We start from the raw sequence: 18,433 nt of genomic DNA on the forward strand, positions 1-18,433 counted from the left end.
GTTACTGTTACTCACACACACACACACACACACACACACACACACACACACACATAGAAGGATGTATAAATTGCACTTCAGGCCAAGAAAAATGTGTATTTTGTATTTGGGGGCTGGACTGTCTCTTTGAACGCCCTTTTCTCAAACCCTGTATGGACATTTTGGTAAAAACAACATATAAAAGTGATAAGAACTGTGTCATAGCTCTACAGAGGACCTTTATCACTGTCTGTATCAGCCTGAGATGTAGTAACATGGTTGCTCAACCAGATGGAGCTGCCTTTACACCATTTTAGACCAAAATATAACAGTCATTAACCACTGATTGCATTCCATGCAGTGCATGATATTGAAAATCCTCAGAAGCAACATAAAAAGGCCTTTGACGTTCCCCTCTCCCACTGACTGCTGGTTATTTGACATGCTTGAATGTCCTGCTGTGTGTTTCAGCAGCTCCTTGCTTGCAGGGTCAAAAGTCAGATGTGGTAGATATGGATTGACAAATCAAACCCTACATTGAGTTCCTGAGATAAGACTGTCAATAGGAGGTAATGGTGGAGAGGTGAGGAGGGCAGACTTTGGACCCACTTCACTCTTTACTCGCTCTCTTTCTTCGCCGCCGGCTGCAGCACCTCGTTCCGTCTCTCTTCTCTTGTGGCGAAAATGAAGATTGATTTTGCCCCCCTGGATTTGCCCATGCACAGGAGGCTGCAGACGGTCGCAGTGCTGCAGTGGGTCTTCTCCTTCCTTGGTCTGGGTGAGAGTGCATGTTTGTACTGCATGTGTGTCCACTGGAAACATCTGCAAATGATGGACCATTAATGGGACAGTCCTGTTCATGGAGGGCAAATCTACAGTTATTCTTTTCTAATTTACAGTAGGTGTTCAAACATGTTGGCCTAGATGCTCATGGGTAAAATGTAAGTGAATGTGAAAGAGAGAACTGCTGTCACAAAGTGATGTGACCTGCTGGGTGGCCAGCAGGGAGAGTTAAATAATCTTTCTGTTTTTCAGTGGGTTTGGTCAGTATCACAGTGTACTGCGTTATCACTCTGGAGTTACTGTTACATTTACCATCACAGTACCCACTAAAACCTTTATGTACGTACTGGCTAACAAGATGGAACAACAGGGTAAATATTCAGGATTTTACAAATTATACTGTACTTCATTTTTAATTACTGTATACATGTTCTATTATTACAGGGTAAGTATGAGCTATTGAGAAAAAATGTAATTCTGCTGATAGTCCCCATTTTACAAATGTAACAGTAATCTGATTACATCTTATTTTTTGTAACTAACTTTCGTGACAGTTTGATTATTTTTTGTGTGCTGATTACATAATCCCATCACCCGAGTCATTTTCAGATAGATTTTCACTGACAATGATGGTTGGTTAATAATTAAGTCAGCAGCTCCCATGATCCCATGCTCTTCCACAACATCATCAAACTGTGTCTTTTGTTTGTGTTTTAATGTGAGAGAGATCCTTCACGGCAGAACTTACATCTTGTGTCCTTAACTGAAGTGTCCTGTCCAAAATAGAGAGCAATAATGAGTTTTAGACAACCATTACAAAACAGATAACACAACAAAATCAATTAATTATAAAAACATGAATATTTTATCCTTAAAAACAGCTTAAATGGCTCCATGAGCTGTCTAAATCTAAACAAAAGACAAAGAACACATTTTGTCCTCTAGAAGGACACTCAAGAGAGCACTTGACTGCATTTTGTCCTCTGGAAGGGCACTTTAGAGGACCTTTTGTCTTGTTTTGTCCTCTAGAAGGTCACTTTAGAGGGCAATGATTTGAATTCACAAATTTTGTCATTTTAGATGTTAAAAGCAGACGGTCCCAGGCAGGGAGAGCAGTATACATAAAAGTTCTTTTTACTTGTTTGTTTTTGAAAGATTTGGCAACTGAACTCAGATGACTGTGTGTAACTAAGACAAACCAAAGATATTTTAGCTAAAAATAATGTTACATCATAGCGAAAAATTAAATAGTAATAATAAACTGTACAGACATCAAAGAACACATTCTTCCATGACATGGCTCCGCTATCATAACCACCAAAACCACTGATGATGTCATCTCCAGCAGAACTGAATGCCACTGAAGCACAGCAGACACACACCATTCATAACACAGCTGACTCCAGCCAAACACATGATCTTTTTAGTGACCATTCATATAACATGTGTTGTATTTGTTATGTCAGACCAGAGCGGATGGTTATATAATACATGTGTTGTGTATGTTCCTGCTGCTCCAAACTCACTCCATCAATTCTTTCTCTCCTCAGCACCCACCTGCATCTTCCTGTTCTTCTACCTGCTGTTCACTCGCTTCTGGCTCATCAGTGTTCTGTACGCCGTCTGGTGGTTCTATGACTACGACACTCCTTCACGTGGAGGCCGCAGGGTGCCCTACCTGTGCAGCCTCAAACTTTGGGACTACATGAGGGATTACTTCCCCATCAAGGTGAGAGACAGCCAGTAGACAGCTGTTGTGCAGTATACCGCCTGCGTTTCAGTCACTGTGTATACTGTATATGCACATCCAGTGGTGGACTCAGACTGTCTGAGGGGTGAGGGCAAAAAAATAAAAAAGGGGCACCAGCTGTATGTGGTGGGGCATCAGTGCAACAAAAATTGTTATTTAAAAGTTTCCAATTCCTGGTTTAGATTAAAAGTGTTTTATTGTACAAGAACTACTACAACTTTATAATAAAACACACAGTGAACTACTTAACTATTTGACACATGCAGAGGCCAAATCATTTTTTACTATGTACAGCAGATTATATGGCACCTCATCACATTTTCTGGAACGGCAGCTCTGAGGGCATTTTGTCACGTTTTGACCACTTGAAGGGCACTTTAGAGGACACTTGGACACATTTTGTCCACAAGAAGGGTAATCCAGGGGGCATTTTGTCATGTTCTGTCCTCCAGAAGGGCACTTGACCACATTTTGCCCACACAAAGGGCACTCCAGGGGGCATATTTTTATTTTTTGTACACCAGAAGGGCACTTGACCACATTTTGTCCTCCAGAATGGCACCTTAGAGGACACTTTATCTTGTGTTGTCCACTGAAAGGGCACTTTAGAAGGCACTTTACTACATTGTAAAGGGCATCCTAGAGGGCATTTTGTCATGTTTTATCCACCATAGGGGCATTAAGGGGACACTTTTGCATTATTTTTTAGAACATGGGGGCACTGGGGGGTCCACGGGTGTGCACATCACTGCCAATAAGCAGCCCTGAAGTCCATGTAAGGTAGGATGGGATTTACCTCTGGTGGTCAGAGAAAAGGACATCAGAACAACATGTTCAGCTGGGCAATTTAATCTAATCTTTGATCTCCAGCTACATATGGCCAGTGGCTCTTATCTCAGTTCTTGGCAGCAAATGCACCAGTGAGGGATGACATCCCTGTGTTCCCTATAGTCATGTAATGTATATGTACACATAGGCTTGCCAAATCCTACAGCAAACCTGATTATTGCCTGACTAAACACAGTACTGCAGGACATGTCTGTGTATTTGATAGGGGTTGAACTGGGCCAGGGCTAGAAATACAAGCCTGTACTCTGTCTTCAGAGGACACGTTACACATTTTCAGCTCTGTGTGTCATTCATTCTTGAGGCAGTTAAACCTGGTATCCACCATCCTCCTGCTGATTACTTGTTTCATTAAATAGCATTTTATGTGGCTGAGGATTTGAATTTTGTCAACTCTGATAGTCACACAAAATCATTTATAACAAAAGGAACACACATTAGATGTGCCATTATTTTTTGTGGATGTTAACTCATGTTATAAATCCTTATGAATATATATATTTAATAAATATAACAGAAAAAAACTTCTCTGTGATGGAGTTTACAGCCAACTGGAGGAGTTCAGATCACACAGGGGTGTGTCCAGACTTTTTGGACTGGGTGGGTAGGTAATTGATAACATAGTCAGATCTTGGCTGTTGGAATCAGCCTGTCACAAGCCAACTGTGTCCTTCTCCTCTTCTTCTGCTGTCTGCATGTGTGTGTGTGTGTGTGTGTGTGTGTGTGTGTGTGTGTTTGGGGTAGTCTGGTACAGTTACTAATTACCTATTAAAAATGTAGTCTCAAACCTAATCCAAGTATCACAATATTAAAGTAATGTAACTTTCCATTAGTTTGATTACCTCAATATAAAATATGGTGAAATTATTTAGTCTCATATGGTGTTTTTAGAGTTGCAACTAGCAATTATTTTCTCAATCAACTGATCAGTTGCTTAGTCCAGAAAATGGTGAAAAATGTTGATAAGTGCTTCCCAAAGCCCAATATGACGTCAAATGTCTCGCTGAAATCAGAGAATTGTGACTTAAAAAAAAAAGAAATACTTGAAACTATTAATTGATTATAAGAATAGATGTAGATTGATAGTCAATTAAAAACAGATTAATCACTGCAGCTCTAAGTGTTTTATGTTTGTTGTTAGGTTTTATTAGTTTGTCCAGTTGTTCCTTCCTTTGTTGTGGATCAATTGATTGATCGATTCATTTAAAGACAAAAAAATGGTGAAATTTCCACCCGGTGAGACTAGAGACCATGATAATGAATTGGCAGCTGTGTGCATTATGCATGGTAGGATTTCATTCTTTATTTTAAAATTGTAATCCTGCTAGTAATCCCCATTTTCACTAAATATGCCTGTCTTTTTTTTTTTTTTATCAGTAACTGTAATAGAATACCCTTTTTTTGTATCCAGATGATGTAATCCTGTTACAATGTGAAATAACAACAACGGCTGAGCTGTGTATACATTATATCTAAAAAATAGTAGCTAGCAACCTACTCACCTCGCCACATTCACATTCAAATGTTCAAAACAAGTTACCGCTCGACACCATCTTGCAGGGGCACCATCGCTGCAGCCTGGGCTCAGCGCCGCCTGAGAAGATTGTGATTGGTTTAAAGCAACACAAACAAGCCAGAGTATTTATTTGCCGCCAATTCCAGAATGATAATGGGTTCAGCCAGACATTTCTCCAGTAATGACACAGCACTGTGGAGATACGTCTGGCTATGCAAGACGATTTGATGGACTGTGTCTTGGCTGGGAGCGGTAGCTTTCAGTGTAGCTGCCTTGCAGCCTCACGGTGACGAGGCAAAGAATTCCAGCACAGTGGTGGACTGAGGCTGTTTGAGGGGCATGGGTTGAAATAAAAGGGCACCAGCTGTACGTGGTGGGGCACCAGCACGCTGAAAGTCAGGATGCGTTCAGTCCCTGGTTTAAACTAAAATTATTTTATCATGTGACTTAAAGTACAACCACTACTACAGTTTTGTAATAAAAAAACACAGGAAGTTATGAATTATTTAACCATTTAGAGGCATGCCCACTGGAAGGGCACCCTAGAGGACACTGCATCATGTTTTGTCCACTAGGAGGTTACATTGTCTTGGTCTTGGACCAATCTAGGGGGAACTTTATTATGCCCATCTTTTTTCTTTTTTTTTTTCAAAAATGGGGGCACGAGATGGGGCATTTGCCCCCCTCCCTAGTCCACCAGTGGTCCAGCACATAGCCCTGTAAATGCACACCTTGTTGTTTTTCCACTTTGGTTTCTGTATGGATTAAACAAAGACAATATAATGTATTCATGAGTAAAGTTTCGAGGACTTTTGGGAAGAGCCAGGTGAGCTGCTTGCAGTCTATATATGCTAAGCTAGTGAAACCATCTCCGTGCCTCCTGCTTCATATTTGACAGGAAGAATTGAGAGTCGAATTGATTAATCTTGATCATCTAAAACTTGGCATGAAGGCATTTCACAAAATGTCAAATTATTCCTGTACTCTTGTAGCAGGTCATTGCCCTTTTAATCATTTTTCACAGATGCTGCGCCAAACCAGAAATATTTCCATGCTCAGAGGCACTGATGGTTGAAATACAGACGACTGTTATTCACACTAAAAATGGATAACCAGTTAGTTACAGCCACGTCTGTAAACCATGAGCCCACCTGAGACACTCCTCAAAAATGTGGAGGAATCATATGAATCAAGTGAACATGGAAAGTCAGCCAGAGGTTTGTTACTGCTGTTTCACAGACGCACATTATTATATTAATGATCCAGGGCAGATACAGAGAGCCTTACTATCGATGCTGCATGTTTCTTCAAAACACAGCCTACTTAATTTGTAGCATTGGTTTTGGAATTTGTTTGCAAGTAGAGATAATTCCTAGAATCTCAGCTTCACTCTCAGACAAGTTAGCAGTGGTTTGAATGTGACGTAACAAACATTTCAAAGTGGCCCTGGTCCTGCAGAGCTCTGACTGCTCAGCACAAGCTCCTCTCTTGCAGGCTGCAGTGTCCCTCTTGTGGTCATACGTGAAAGGTGCACTCATCTGACAGTGTGATCGAGTACAGCTCAGTGATTTAGATCAAATTCAATAGTAATGTTTGATGTTGAGTTTGGCATTTTATTTTCCCATTAAAAATAACTGGGGAGAATTTTATTCAAAGAATTCACAGAGAACAGAACCACTGCTGACAGCATCCACTGCATTACATCTGCATCTTCCCCCGGAGCAACACTTCTCAGCAGCATCAGCTCTGTAGACATTATTTAGGGGGCTGCTGCAAACCATTTATTTATTACATATCAGTTTTAGTGTAGTTGATGTATGTAAACATTTACATAATTCATAGACAGATGGGTCTAATTTTTTTTTCAACAGAAAGCAACTTTCTGCATGAGAGGCAGCAGGCAAACTGAGTTTACAATCTGCTTTTAGAAAGGAAATGAAAGTTTTAAGCACAACCTGCTCCATGAGATATTCAGAGAGAGAGAGAGAGAGAGAGAGAGAGAGAGAGAGAGACAGAGAGAGAGAGACAGAGAGAGAGAGAGAGAGAGAGAGAGAGAGAGAGAGAGAGAGAGAGAAATACATTTTCAATACAATTTCAAAAATTTTATTTAGGGTTTGTAAGGAAAGAGTTTCCACCAAAAGAGTTACTGTTTAAAGTTTGAATAAGATTTATTAGCTTCATATTTAATGCTCGCTGCTTATGAATTACAGAAAAATAACTTAAAATAAAATAAAATAATTAAAATAAAATAGTCACAAATGCATTTTACAGCTTATCTTGTATTTGTTGAACAGTACATAAACCTAAAAACACAATACTAAAAATGTCATGGTGGGAATCCATAATGATACAGTGTAACTTCAAGGCAACATTCACATTTTAAAAGTTTTCCATGTCTTAATTATTACATAAACTATATTAGAGAATTAAAAATGAAACTTATGCCATCTGTTAATGTGAATAGATTTTTCCAGATTGTAAAATGACAGAATGAGACATGTTCAGGTCATTTTTGGTGGCCAGAGATGATGGAGCTGAACCCTGTGAGGAAGGCTTTCAAAAGGGAATCAACATGACCTCCAGAAAGTCATGTGACAAATTAAAACACTGCTGTTAGTTTCCTCAGGGCCCCGCTTCTGTTTTAAAATACTGTACCACAATGGAGGAATCATTGTGTGAGTGTAAAGAGCCAAATCTGTTATTGTTCAGCAAGACCATACCATAGAAGTTTAAGTGGGTCATGTCTCTGTTTATGAATTAGCCTTTACAGCCATAAATGATAACACAGTTGTCCAAATTGGCCTGTTTACATGAACAATCTGAACTTCAGACTGTACTTATGTGCATCTAAAAATGGTGTTAAAGCCAGTTACAACATACAGAGGAAAAAAGAGAAAAGATGGGAAAAATATGAGCAGTAAAACCAAAAATGTCATAATAATAAAAGCCAAGACAAGGTGTGATAAGGCAGTTATGGCAGTGAGCACCATAAAAGCAAAACCATATAAAAATAAAAGCCAGGAGAAGACTGGTACAGAAGTAATAATACTGTAATAACAATTTAAATGATAATAAAACAATAAATAACATTTTATTAAAATAATTAAAGAAATGATACAGACATAAATGTCAGATTAGAAAAATAAGCATTTTGTTGAGTTTCTGTATTCAGTTGCATTATTGTGGTTTATTGCAGCTCAGGTGTGAGTTATTGGAGCAGGTTATTGTCGGTTTCTAATCAGAAATCCTGTGTGCATCAGCCAGAAGAATACCACGTCTCTCTGTAAAGACGAGTCATTCACTTCCAGGAATAAAAAACCTCTAAAGTTCCCCCGTTTGTCCCTGATCTCACATACCGGTATGCAGTTCAAAGTGAATCATCTCCAGTATCATCTGACTGTATGCCACATTAAGCCTGAAACAAAGAGTCAATGCAGAGCTAAAGAGGAGCAGTGTCCTCTGGAGAGCCTAATTAGTTTCATTGGTTGTGTCTTTTCCCCACCGTTTCTAATGACAGCATCATCAGAAGACTGAAGACTCAGCAGCTGACCTGTGCTCACACAACACATTCAGACAGGATGAAGATGCTAATTCATATGTGACTACAGGCTGCACACTCCTCTACATGAGACACTTTAATAATATGATATTAAAAGTTCTGACGTTTGAAGATACCTCTTGGTCCTCTTGGACTTTTGTGCTGATTTGCTGATGGCGGTCATTACTTTGGAGAATAACGAAATCCATTCAGGAAATATCAGGAATTTAGACAGGAAGGAAATCTACTAAATTTCAAGTGAGTCAGACTCATAACCAGTTAGTTATGGCCATCTACTGCACTGGAAAACCCAAAAAGTTGAGAAAATTTCAAGGCAACAGGCTGCAATAGATTTTTGAGTTTTGAGCCCAAGTAATTTACTTTTCTTCTTTAGAGAAACTAAAAGCTTTGAATTTTAAAAACTCAAAACATTGAGCAAATGTATGGCACTGCATTGTGTTGTCTCCACTGGAAGGACCCAGGGCATTTTATCATGTCTGCTGGAGGGGCACCTTAAAGGGTACTTCATCACACTTTATCTACTATAGGGGCATCCAGGAGGGCACTTTTGTGTTTTTTTTTTTTTTTTACATGGAGGCACCAGTGATGTTAACACACAATTCAACAAAATACATAACATATATCTGTGTTTTTAGACATTTTAATGCGGAAATGTTAAATACGCACCCTGTTTGTTTGATCTGAACACCGGTGTTTACACCACTATTTCATGTTGGCTGCTGTGAAAAAGGTAGAGGAAACCGGTTCAGGGACCTGGATTAAACTTCTGGGAGTAGAGGTGAAAAAGTGTTTTGCTACAAACTCAGCAAGCCCTGCCAAAATGGCAAACAGTCGGTTTAGGCAGAGATGTGCAGTCAAGACTGGAAAGAACCTCCTCATTTTGACCTCTCAGGAGAAACTAGAGAAACTGTTCAAATAAGATCTTTAACTGACAGTACAGTAGGAAATCCTTTTAAGAGAAATCTCCGGATCCAGATCCACACTGAAAAAGCATTTAGCTCACCTATTGTTTAGGCTTTTGGTCGACAGATTTTATTGACTAAACCCAAAGTCCTTGGCAGAGATAATAAGAAAACAGATCGTGTCGCTGTGACACCCTTGCAGGATGACTATGTGATTGGTCACTTGCAGTGGACAGGTCTTTTGTTTATAAACAGCTGCGGTCCTCATTAGAGGAACTCGAGCCAATGATTAACTGTGACAGAGGCCACCGGCAGCAGCAGGTACCCACAATACAAACACACAGTGGACACAAAACAACAGGGAAGGACCAGTGTCATGACTTCCCTCTACAGTACAAACCTGATTGGTCTGATTTTACATATTCCACGAGAAAACACTCAAACAACACCCTAAATACTGCTTTAGTTGATGGGAAAAAAAAAAGAAAACAACAAAAGAAACTCTAAAACAGGTTCTTAGAAATAGCTTTGTGTCTTTCCAGGAACTGCATAGCAGTGACATGTAAGTCTGATTCCCATTGAAAATGTATAACCGCATCCCACTTGAAAACATCATTTATACTCTCAGAAATAAATACAAAACCTTTCTGAAGATTTGGCAGCCCTATTTGACTTACATTGACACCTTGTCAATGTCTAAAATGTCACCAGATTTGATACAATATTAGTCATCTGAATACACTGGGACTGTTTACATTGCCTCTTATTTTATGTTGTATTCATTTAAATTTTATTTACTTATATATTATTTCTTTCATTTTTATTTGACTACTACCTACTCCTTTTCAGTAACGTCCTCTTATTAAAAAATATTTTATAAAACATGATAAAAAGTACAGGTAGAGAAGTTGGCTTTCCTCCCTGACACTGAGGGTGTGGATGTTACCCTAAGAGCGGGGGGACTTGAATTTATAATATTAATATAATTTTTTTTTTTTTTTTTGCATCACTGCAGGAGGTTACAGTATACAGTTACTGTCTTCCTGCACTGATTGCTTTAAACTATGGTTTCTGAGCAATGTGACTATTGGTGTGCTGCAAAACAAACTCCAGCACATGAACTGTGACTCTTTACTCTCCTGACCTTTACCACCTCTCACTATCTCCAGACCTCCCTCCCTGGTTGCTCTGGGTCGGTGGAGGCACACAAACAACGCTCCACATGTTGAGATACGTTATCTGCTCCTTTACAGTTGATGACCAGGAATGATTATTTCTGATACTGCAGAGAAATATTGCCCAGTTTCCAAGGACTGATTATACATCAGATGGCTTAACATGCACACAGAAAAATCCTCTGTGTTGAATGTAAACTTTTGAGCACCTCTCTGGACTTCCTGCCCAGTGACAAACAAATGGAGTACGAATTGCCACTGAGAATTTAACCAATTAAAAATGTTTAAATGGATATTTAAACAATAGTCTAGAAATTGCCCCTCATTTTGCTTTATTTTAACTGGCAGATCCATTTGTTGAATAATTAAACTTCAACATCATATAAATGATAAATGTGGTATTTTTGTAATGTAACAGTACTTGTACCAGACATGGTACAGGAAAACCAGAACCTCACAGACAGGCCAAAGTTACACTGAACATATCACTCTGCATGCACTGACTTCTGCAGCTGTGTGTTTTGTTTTTTTTTTACAGTAGAAGTGCAGAAAGCTCCCAGTGATTGATATTAAAGGGATAGTTCACCCAAAAATGAAAACTCAGTCATTATCTACTCGCCCTCATGCTGATTGAAGGTTGGGTTTAGTCTTTTAGTCCACAAAAACACTGCTGGAGTTGGAAAAACTGGTCACCATTCACTTCAGTTGTTTGGTTTTCCTGTCAAACTCCAGCAGTGTTTTGTGGACTGAAAAACTAAACCCGACCTTCAGTTGGCACGAAAGTGAGTCAATAATGACTGAATTTTCATTTTTGGGTGAACTATCCCCTTAAGGCTCTCAGTCCTACTGGACAGAATTTCACCAGTTTTGGTGTGCACGTGTTAACTAAATACTGAAGTGCCATTGACTGGTTCATTTTGTTATGGCCTACCATATTTTTGCAGATAACTTAAGATGCCTTTGAGCGATCCTGATTAAACTCACTGGAAACATCCTGTGCTCCCTCCTGAACACACACTGAGTTTCATTCAAGCACGATGAAAGGAGGACAACAGAACTTAAAAAGTAGTCATGCCTAAATACCTCAAAATTGTACTTAAATAGAAATAAGTAAATGCACTTAGTTACTGTCCACAGCTTCAGGTATTGTCAGGTTGTGAGGGTACATGAGGAGAAGTGTATCATGCTGCTTCAAAATATATTTGGACAGTTTGCAGAGGCCAATGACAGGAGGGATGAGAGAGGGATCAGAGGGTCAACGACAGTGTTGAAACTGTGATATCGAGGCACATGTTTGGGTCACAGCCAGCTGGGCCACCACAACCCATCACTATCTGCTCTTTTTAGGAACAATCTGATGATAACGTTTTATTCTTTTCTTTGCAGCTGGTGAAGACAGCTGACCTGGATCGCAGGCAGAACTATGTCCTGGGCTTCCATCCTCACGGCGTGCTGGTGGCGGGAGCCTTTACCAACTTCTGCACCTACGCCACAGGCTTCAGACAGCTGTTTCCTGGCCTCACCAGCTACCTGCTCATGTTGCCCCTTTGGTTCAGAGCCCCATTCTTCAGAGACTACATCATGTGTGCAGGTGTGGACCTGAGATGTTTTAATCAGATTGTGCATTCAGCTGTCTCTTTAATTTGACTGACTATACAGTTATAGGTTTTTCACACTGCATATTCTTAGCCCAGAGCTATCCTTAGCTCCCTTGAATACCTTAGCCCTCTTTCCCACACAGGGCTATATGATTCACCCTATACTTCTACAGGCCCTGGGTTAAATGTCCATTGGTGCAGCAACAAATGTCTCAATTGAAGTGTGCCTACGCTTTTAGCCTTAAGCCATTTTTTTTAGATGTGTTCAGTCAATTTTCAGGGGATAACCTCCTTAACTAAGGGTTAACCCTGCTCCGGAGCAGGCCTGAAAGCCATGGGCTAAAGTTGGGGTTAGCCAACTTTAGAATGTACTTGGATTGTACCAGTGAGACAGCTTTCTTAGCCCGGGGCTAAGAAGGTTCTAAGAGTGCTTTCATCCCTGTGCTTGGTGCAGTGTCAAAAGCTCTACTGGCACATTCCAAAGAGAGCTAACCCCGACTTAAGCCTAGGACTTGTAGGCCCTCTTTTTCCCCCTGAAAACTGATTGAACATGAGGCTTAAAGGTGCCTGTATGTAACCCAGGGCTATATGATTCACACTGGACTTCTACAAGCCCTGGGTGGGTTAAATTTCCTTTGGAACAGTGATTCATGTTTACAGAATGATGCATGACTACTCTATAACCAACTTTAGTCCTGTTTCCTATTGAGCATTTAACCGAAGGCTAGTTGACGTGCAGTGTGAATCATATAGCCCTGGTCATAGGTTAACCCTGGGTTAACAATGTGTGTGTGAAAAGGTTCAGGGACAAAAAGCCTATTACTGTTCTTATTCTCACACAAATATACATTTTTCTTTATTTTCTAGCATTTAACATACCTACTGTTTTATTTTGATCACTTCTTATTGTCTGTTCCAACACTGCAGGTCTGATTCCTTCTGACAAAGACAGCGCCATCTATCCGCTCTCCAAAAGGGGTGGCGGTAACGCTGTGGTAATAGCAGTTGGTGGAGCCCCGGAGGCCCTTGATGCCCACCCTGGGACCTACAACATTCTCTTGGCCAAGAAGAAAGGTTTCATCAAAATGGCCATGGAGCACGGGTAAGAGCAGGGAGCCCCGGGGGAACGAGGAAAGTTTCCTATGAAATGCAGCTAATTCTCCAAGGTTTTATGGCTTATTGAAAGGATTGTGTCATTCATTTAAGGTTTCTTGCAGCTTGAGCGTGGCCTTTTGAAACAGAGGCTTATTCAAGACGCTCACATGGAATTTCCTGGGAAAGCACATAGGCTTTTATGAGAACAATGTAGAATTTAGAAACAAGGATTTCAAATACATTGAACATCCTTTTCATTGAAAATCCTTTTCAGTGCTCATCTGGTGCCGGTCTTCTCCTTTGGGGAGAATGAAGTGTTTGATCAAGTGGAAAACCCAAGAGGAACCTGGCTTCGATGGACACAGGAAAAGCTGCAAAGTGTCATGGGTATCTCCCTGCCTCTCTTCCATGCGCGTGGCATTTTTCAGTACTCCTTTGGTCTCATGCCTTATAGAAAACCCATCCATACAGTAGGTGAGTAAACAGCTTTGGTCATCCACATTCTTAAGGAACTGAAAAGCTTGTCCCCACAGGAGAACCCTTTTCCTGGTAGAATCTTTTCTAAAGGTTAAATTTAGAACCCTTTCAGAGAGTTCTACCTGGAGTGCAACATAAAGGTTTATATCTAGAACCATCTGTGAACAGCTCTTTTCCACCAAAATAGCTCTGGTTCTCGAACTGGTTCTGTTTGAGATTCTTGGAACTTGGCACTCTTCAGTGAACCAACCTGCGTTTCCACCAGTTTCAAGTAGAACCTTTGTAATCAAGCATGTCATTAACAGAGGGTGTAGCACAGTGCACACAACCTGTAGAATAGGACACGCCCACTTTGGTTCCCAAGGAAAACCTATCTGGCTTTTATTTGTTCTAGCTGGGAACCAACATTTATTTCTAACAAATGTATTTCTGGTGGAAATGCTCAAAGGTTCAAATTAAGTGTCTGAACCAGGACTGGTTTGGTTACATGTTGATGGAGAAGGCCTACCTGAGGGTTCTATCCAGAACCTTTCCACCTTGTAAGGGTGCTAACAAGGACCCATCTAGGGGGTTCTATGTAGAACCTTTTCATATTCCAATGGTTTTATCAAAAACGGACCTCAGGGGTTTGCTGAGAGCCCTTACATATTCCCTGGGTTTTATCAAGGACTCAAGAAAGGTTCTGCAGAGAACCCTTCTATGGTGTTATGGTTCTATCCAGAACCCTCACTGGGCATCAAATAAGCTCTGGTGCTTGAACCAGTTCCGGTCAAGATCCTTGTTGTCATCTTCAGGTTGGCCTTTAGATTGGCATTTTTCCACCAACATGGAACAGACCTTGTTCCAGTTTGTACACAAAGTTGGAACCAAAAAAGAGCAGGTTTTCTTTAGGAACCAAATGGATGTGTCATATTCTACAGGTTGTGTGCACTGTGCAGCGCCCTCTGTTGATGACATCCTTGATTACACTGTTTCCAGTCACAACTAGTGGAAACGTTGGTTTGCTAGATACCACCAAGGCTCCAAGAATCTTAAATGGAAATGGTTCAAGAACAGTGCTCATTTGGTGGAAAAAGGTGTAGAGGGTTCTATCTGCAAGCGTTCTGCCTTGAAAGTGTGCTAACAGGAACCCACCTAGATGGTTCTTCCAAGAACTCTTTGATATTCCAAGGATTTTATCCACCCAGTGCTTTCCACAGAGATTTCAACAATCCTCAGTGAACTGATACTTTAAAAAATCGTTCTTCAGAAGCAAATGGTTCTGGGTAGAACCTTGGCCTCTCAGGAGGAACTCTTTGGAACAGTTATTTCTCAGACTGCATCACTGCAGGAGGTTAGAGCATACAGTTATTGTCTTCCTGCACTGATCACTTTAAACTATGGTTTCTGAGCAATGTGACTATTAGTATAAACATTACCTGCTGTATAAAATCAAATAAAAGACGCTTCAGACTTTGTCTGGCAGACAGATACATTATCTATGCTCATATATTTCTCAACCAGTTGTTGATTTTGGCAGAAGCATCTCTCGCTGGCAGAGAGTAACAGTGAACATGAGAATATCAGTCTGATAAAGAAAGTCAGAGATGTGTTCCAGTCTGATGCAAACACACTCAGCTACAGTGACTGACACCCGGTTGGCAAGCGGCCCTTATGCCACCACGTTTTAGATAAACAGACCTCAAATAGCATCAAACAGGCCATATTGCACAGTTTAAAGTACACACTGACGGTGAGTGTGTTGTCCTTCACCTTGTCACCTCTCTACAGTTGGACGGCCAATTAGGGTGGCGAGGAACGAGAAGCCAACGGCCGAGGAACTTGATGCCCTCCACCAGCTGTACATGGATGAGCTCAGCAATCTGTTTGAGGAGCACAAAGGCAACTATGGAGTGGACAAGGACACACACCTGAACTTTGTCTGAACAGGACTGATGATGGATTTATATGCCTATTTATTTGTAAAGCTCTGGTGCTGCAGCCTCAGATCATTTTTAATCTCTATCAGTCTGTCTCTGCTCCAAACTGGCCTGTTAATTCAAGATAAATCAACACACTGCTCTGTCTCTATGAAGTGGGATTTTAACTACACTCTTAGAAACAAAGGTTCTAACAAGAACCATAAAAGGTTTTCTGGTTTGTCCCCATAGAAAAACCTTTTTGGTTCCCAATAGAACCACCTGAAATGCTTTTAGAAAGTTCTACTTAGAAACCAGTTTAAAAGTTTAAACAGTGATACGTAGAGCCATCTGTGAAAGGTTTGATCCAGAACCCCCTATGAGAGGTTCTACAGAGAACCCTTCTAAGGTACAGTGGTTCCACTGAGAACCATCCTTAGGCCCTTTTCCATCAACATAGCTCTGGGTCTTGAACTGGTTTCGTTCAAGATTCTTGGAACCTTGGTGCTCTCTAATGAACCAGCTTCCGTATCCACCAGTTTCGAGTGGGTGCCGCACAGTGCACAGCAACCCGCAGAATGTGACACACCCACTTTAGTTCCCAAGGAAAACCTGTTTTTTTTTTTTGGTTCTAGCTGGGAACCAGTGTTTCAAGTTGCAGACCATTTTAGTTTTTGGTGGAAATGCTCCAAAGGTTCAAAATTAGGTGCTTGAACCAGAACTGGGCCAGTTCCGTGTAGGAGGAAAAGGCCCATGTAATGGTACTAACAAGAACCTACCCACTGGATTCTACAGAGAACCTTTTTATACGCTGTTAAACCAACCGCTCAAATTAATTAATTGTGATAATTCTGTTCTTCAACTTCAAAAATGTTGAGTGCCAGTAGATTTTCTTTCTTATGTGCTTGCAAAACTCATCATTAATATGATTAATATGAACTTTACTGAATGTGAAATAATAATATTATTTTTTTTAATACTTCAAATTATTCAGTTCTGTGAATTTATTGCAATAAAATTCTTTGTTGCATTTACAAAAAATGTATGGCTAAATCATTGATTTTAATATTTAAACTCTGATAACCTTCAAGTTTTGAGTTTATGAACTCAGAAAATTGTGGCAGCTGATTACCTCAGTTTTTTGAGTACTGTCAATGTATTCTGTTATGTATGAGAACCCTTTTACATTCCTTGGGATTTATCAAGAACCCACCCAGGGCGAGAGTTGAACAATCCTTAAGAATCTGTTCTTCCACAAAGGGTTCTTTGGGTGAAAAGGGCTCTTAATGGAACCCTCTGTCTTCCAAAGAACCCTTGACAAACCCTTTTTCAAAAAAGGGTTCTTCACAGAAAAACCTCAACCCTTCAAAAAGAACCCTTATTTCTAAGAGTGTACTGTATGAGAGAAAAGCCACCAGAATGGAAATGCCTCTATAGCCACTTGTGTCACTGTTGTGGCCTGTGTGGAACATCGTTCAGAGGGAACACTAATGACACAAGTCCAGCTTTCCTCACTTCATCTCCCAGCTGTGGCATCTGTCTGTCTGGGGTTTTGGATTTTGTGCAAGAGCCGACACTTTCTCAAACAGAGTCATGGGTTGAATTTGGGTTGCTACATCATTTGGAAACACTGTTATAAAACACCAATTGTTTCAGTCTGAAATAATTGATCCAGTATTTTTGCTATAAACCGAGAAAATAAACATCTTATATACACCTCTCAACTGAATTTTCTGTCTTTTGTTTCTTTTGCAACATGAAAGAAATATTTCAGTGATTCAAAGCAACTTGGTACATTTGCTTTTCGTACTGTACTTAAAGGACCAGTGTGCAGGATTTAGTGGCACCCTTTAAAGATTGCAACCAACTGAATACCACTTGCCTCACCCTCCCCTTTCAAGCATGTAGGAGAACCCACAGTGGCTATGAAACTCACAAAAAGAGCTATCTAGAGACAGTGTTTGGTTTGTCCATTCTGGGCTACTGTAGAAACATTACAGTGAGGACCTGAATCTCTGTAGATAAAAAGATCTCATTCTAACATAAAGAAAACACAACTCTTCTTATTTTCTGGTGATTATTCACTGATGAAAACGTACTTATGAATGTCATATTCCATTTCTGACATATTCTGCCAATAAATGAATCCCTGTAAATCTTAAACACCTGACTTTTAAGTACAATTTTGAGATCTTCTACTTGAGAATGTCAATTTTCTGCTAGTTTGTGATTCTTTTCCACTATATTTCAGAGGGTTGACTTGTACCAGCCCTGGGCGGGGCCTGGTTTGATAGCCAGACACAGATGACGTGCTGTGGCGACCCCTAATTAAGGATCAGCCAAAAGAGAGAGAACTTTCTAGTTTCTAGTTGTCACTTCTCAGATTAGACGTTACATTAAAAAAAACAAAAAAACAAAAAAACATTTCTAGCTTGTGACCCCTTTAAAAAAAATAGCAGCTGGAGTTCTTTGACTCTTTTCCTCAAAACTTTTCACATGGTTTCATTTGAGGCTAAAAATAAAAAGATCAGCAAAAAAAGAATACAAACTGGTGTAGCAGAACTCATTTTTTCTTCTTTTCTCTCCCATTAATCATCACACAAACCCTCACATTTATCTTGGGACTCTTTTGGAGCAGCCTGAACCATAGTCTGGATTAGACTACTGAAACATGCTTACACTCAACACATTCATCCCTATAGGCTGTTCCACAGTGGTACAATGTTGTCTGAAGGCATCCAGACAAACAAACTTTTGAAAAGAGTTCATTTTGAATGTTTTCCCATTTCAAATGGCATAAATTTTAAACTTGTTAGGAAATTTAATATTTTCCATTATTATTGTACCGGATTTTA

General features: G+C 40.1%; 1 protein-coding gene across 1 annotated transcript; it reads left to right on the forward strand.

Annotated features, from left to right (window-relative positions):
- The first annotated feature begins 560 nt into the window (after positions 1-560).
- On the forward strand, positions 561-15,750 carry mogat2 (monoacylglycerol O-acyltransferase 2). The gene is made up of 6 exons (XM_084730544.1): positions 561-757; positions 2,313-2,491; positions 11,897-12,101; positions 13,036-13,210; positions 13,478-13,677; positions 15,451-15,750. Exons 1-6 carry the CDS (start codon positions 664-666, stop codon positions 15,603-15,605), a joined length of 1,008 nt encoding a protein of 335 aa, XP_084586670.1. The 5' UTR covers positions 561-663; the 3' UTR covers positions 15,606-15,750.
- Positions 15,751-18,433: the final 2,683 nt, after the last annotated feature.

This window comes from Lutjanus erythropterus, chromosome 11 (genome assembly GCF_056507025.1).
Source record: "Lutjanus erythropterus isolate fLutEry1 chromosome 11, fLutEry1.hap2, whole genome shotgun sequence".
NCBI classification, from domain to species: domain Eukaryota; kingdom Metazoa; phylum Chordata; class Actinopteri; order Lutjaniformes; family Lutjanidae; genus Lutjanus; species Lutjanus erythropterus.

Bases quoted from the DNA above. Each gene is read 5' to 3' on its own strand.
- mogat2 (XM_084730544.1), top strand. From the start codon at position 664: ATGAAGATTGATTTTGCCCCCCTGGATTTGCCCATGCACAGGAGGCTG. The intron at 12,102-13,035 runs GTGTGGACCTGA...CCAACACTGCAG, and splicing joins AGACTACATCATGTGTGCAG to GTCTGATTCCTTCTGACAAA. The intron at 13,678-15,450 runs GTGAGTAAACAG...ACCTCTCTACAG, and splicing joins AAAACCCATCCATACAGTAG to TTGGACGGCCAATTAGGGTG.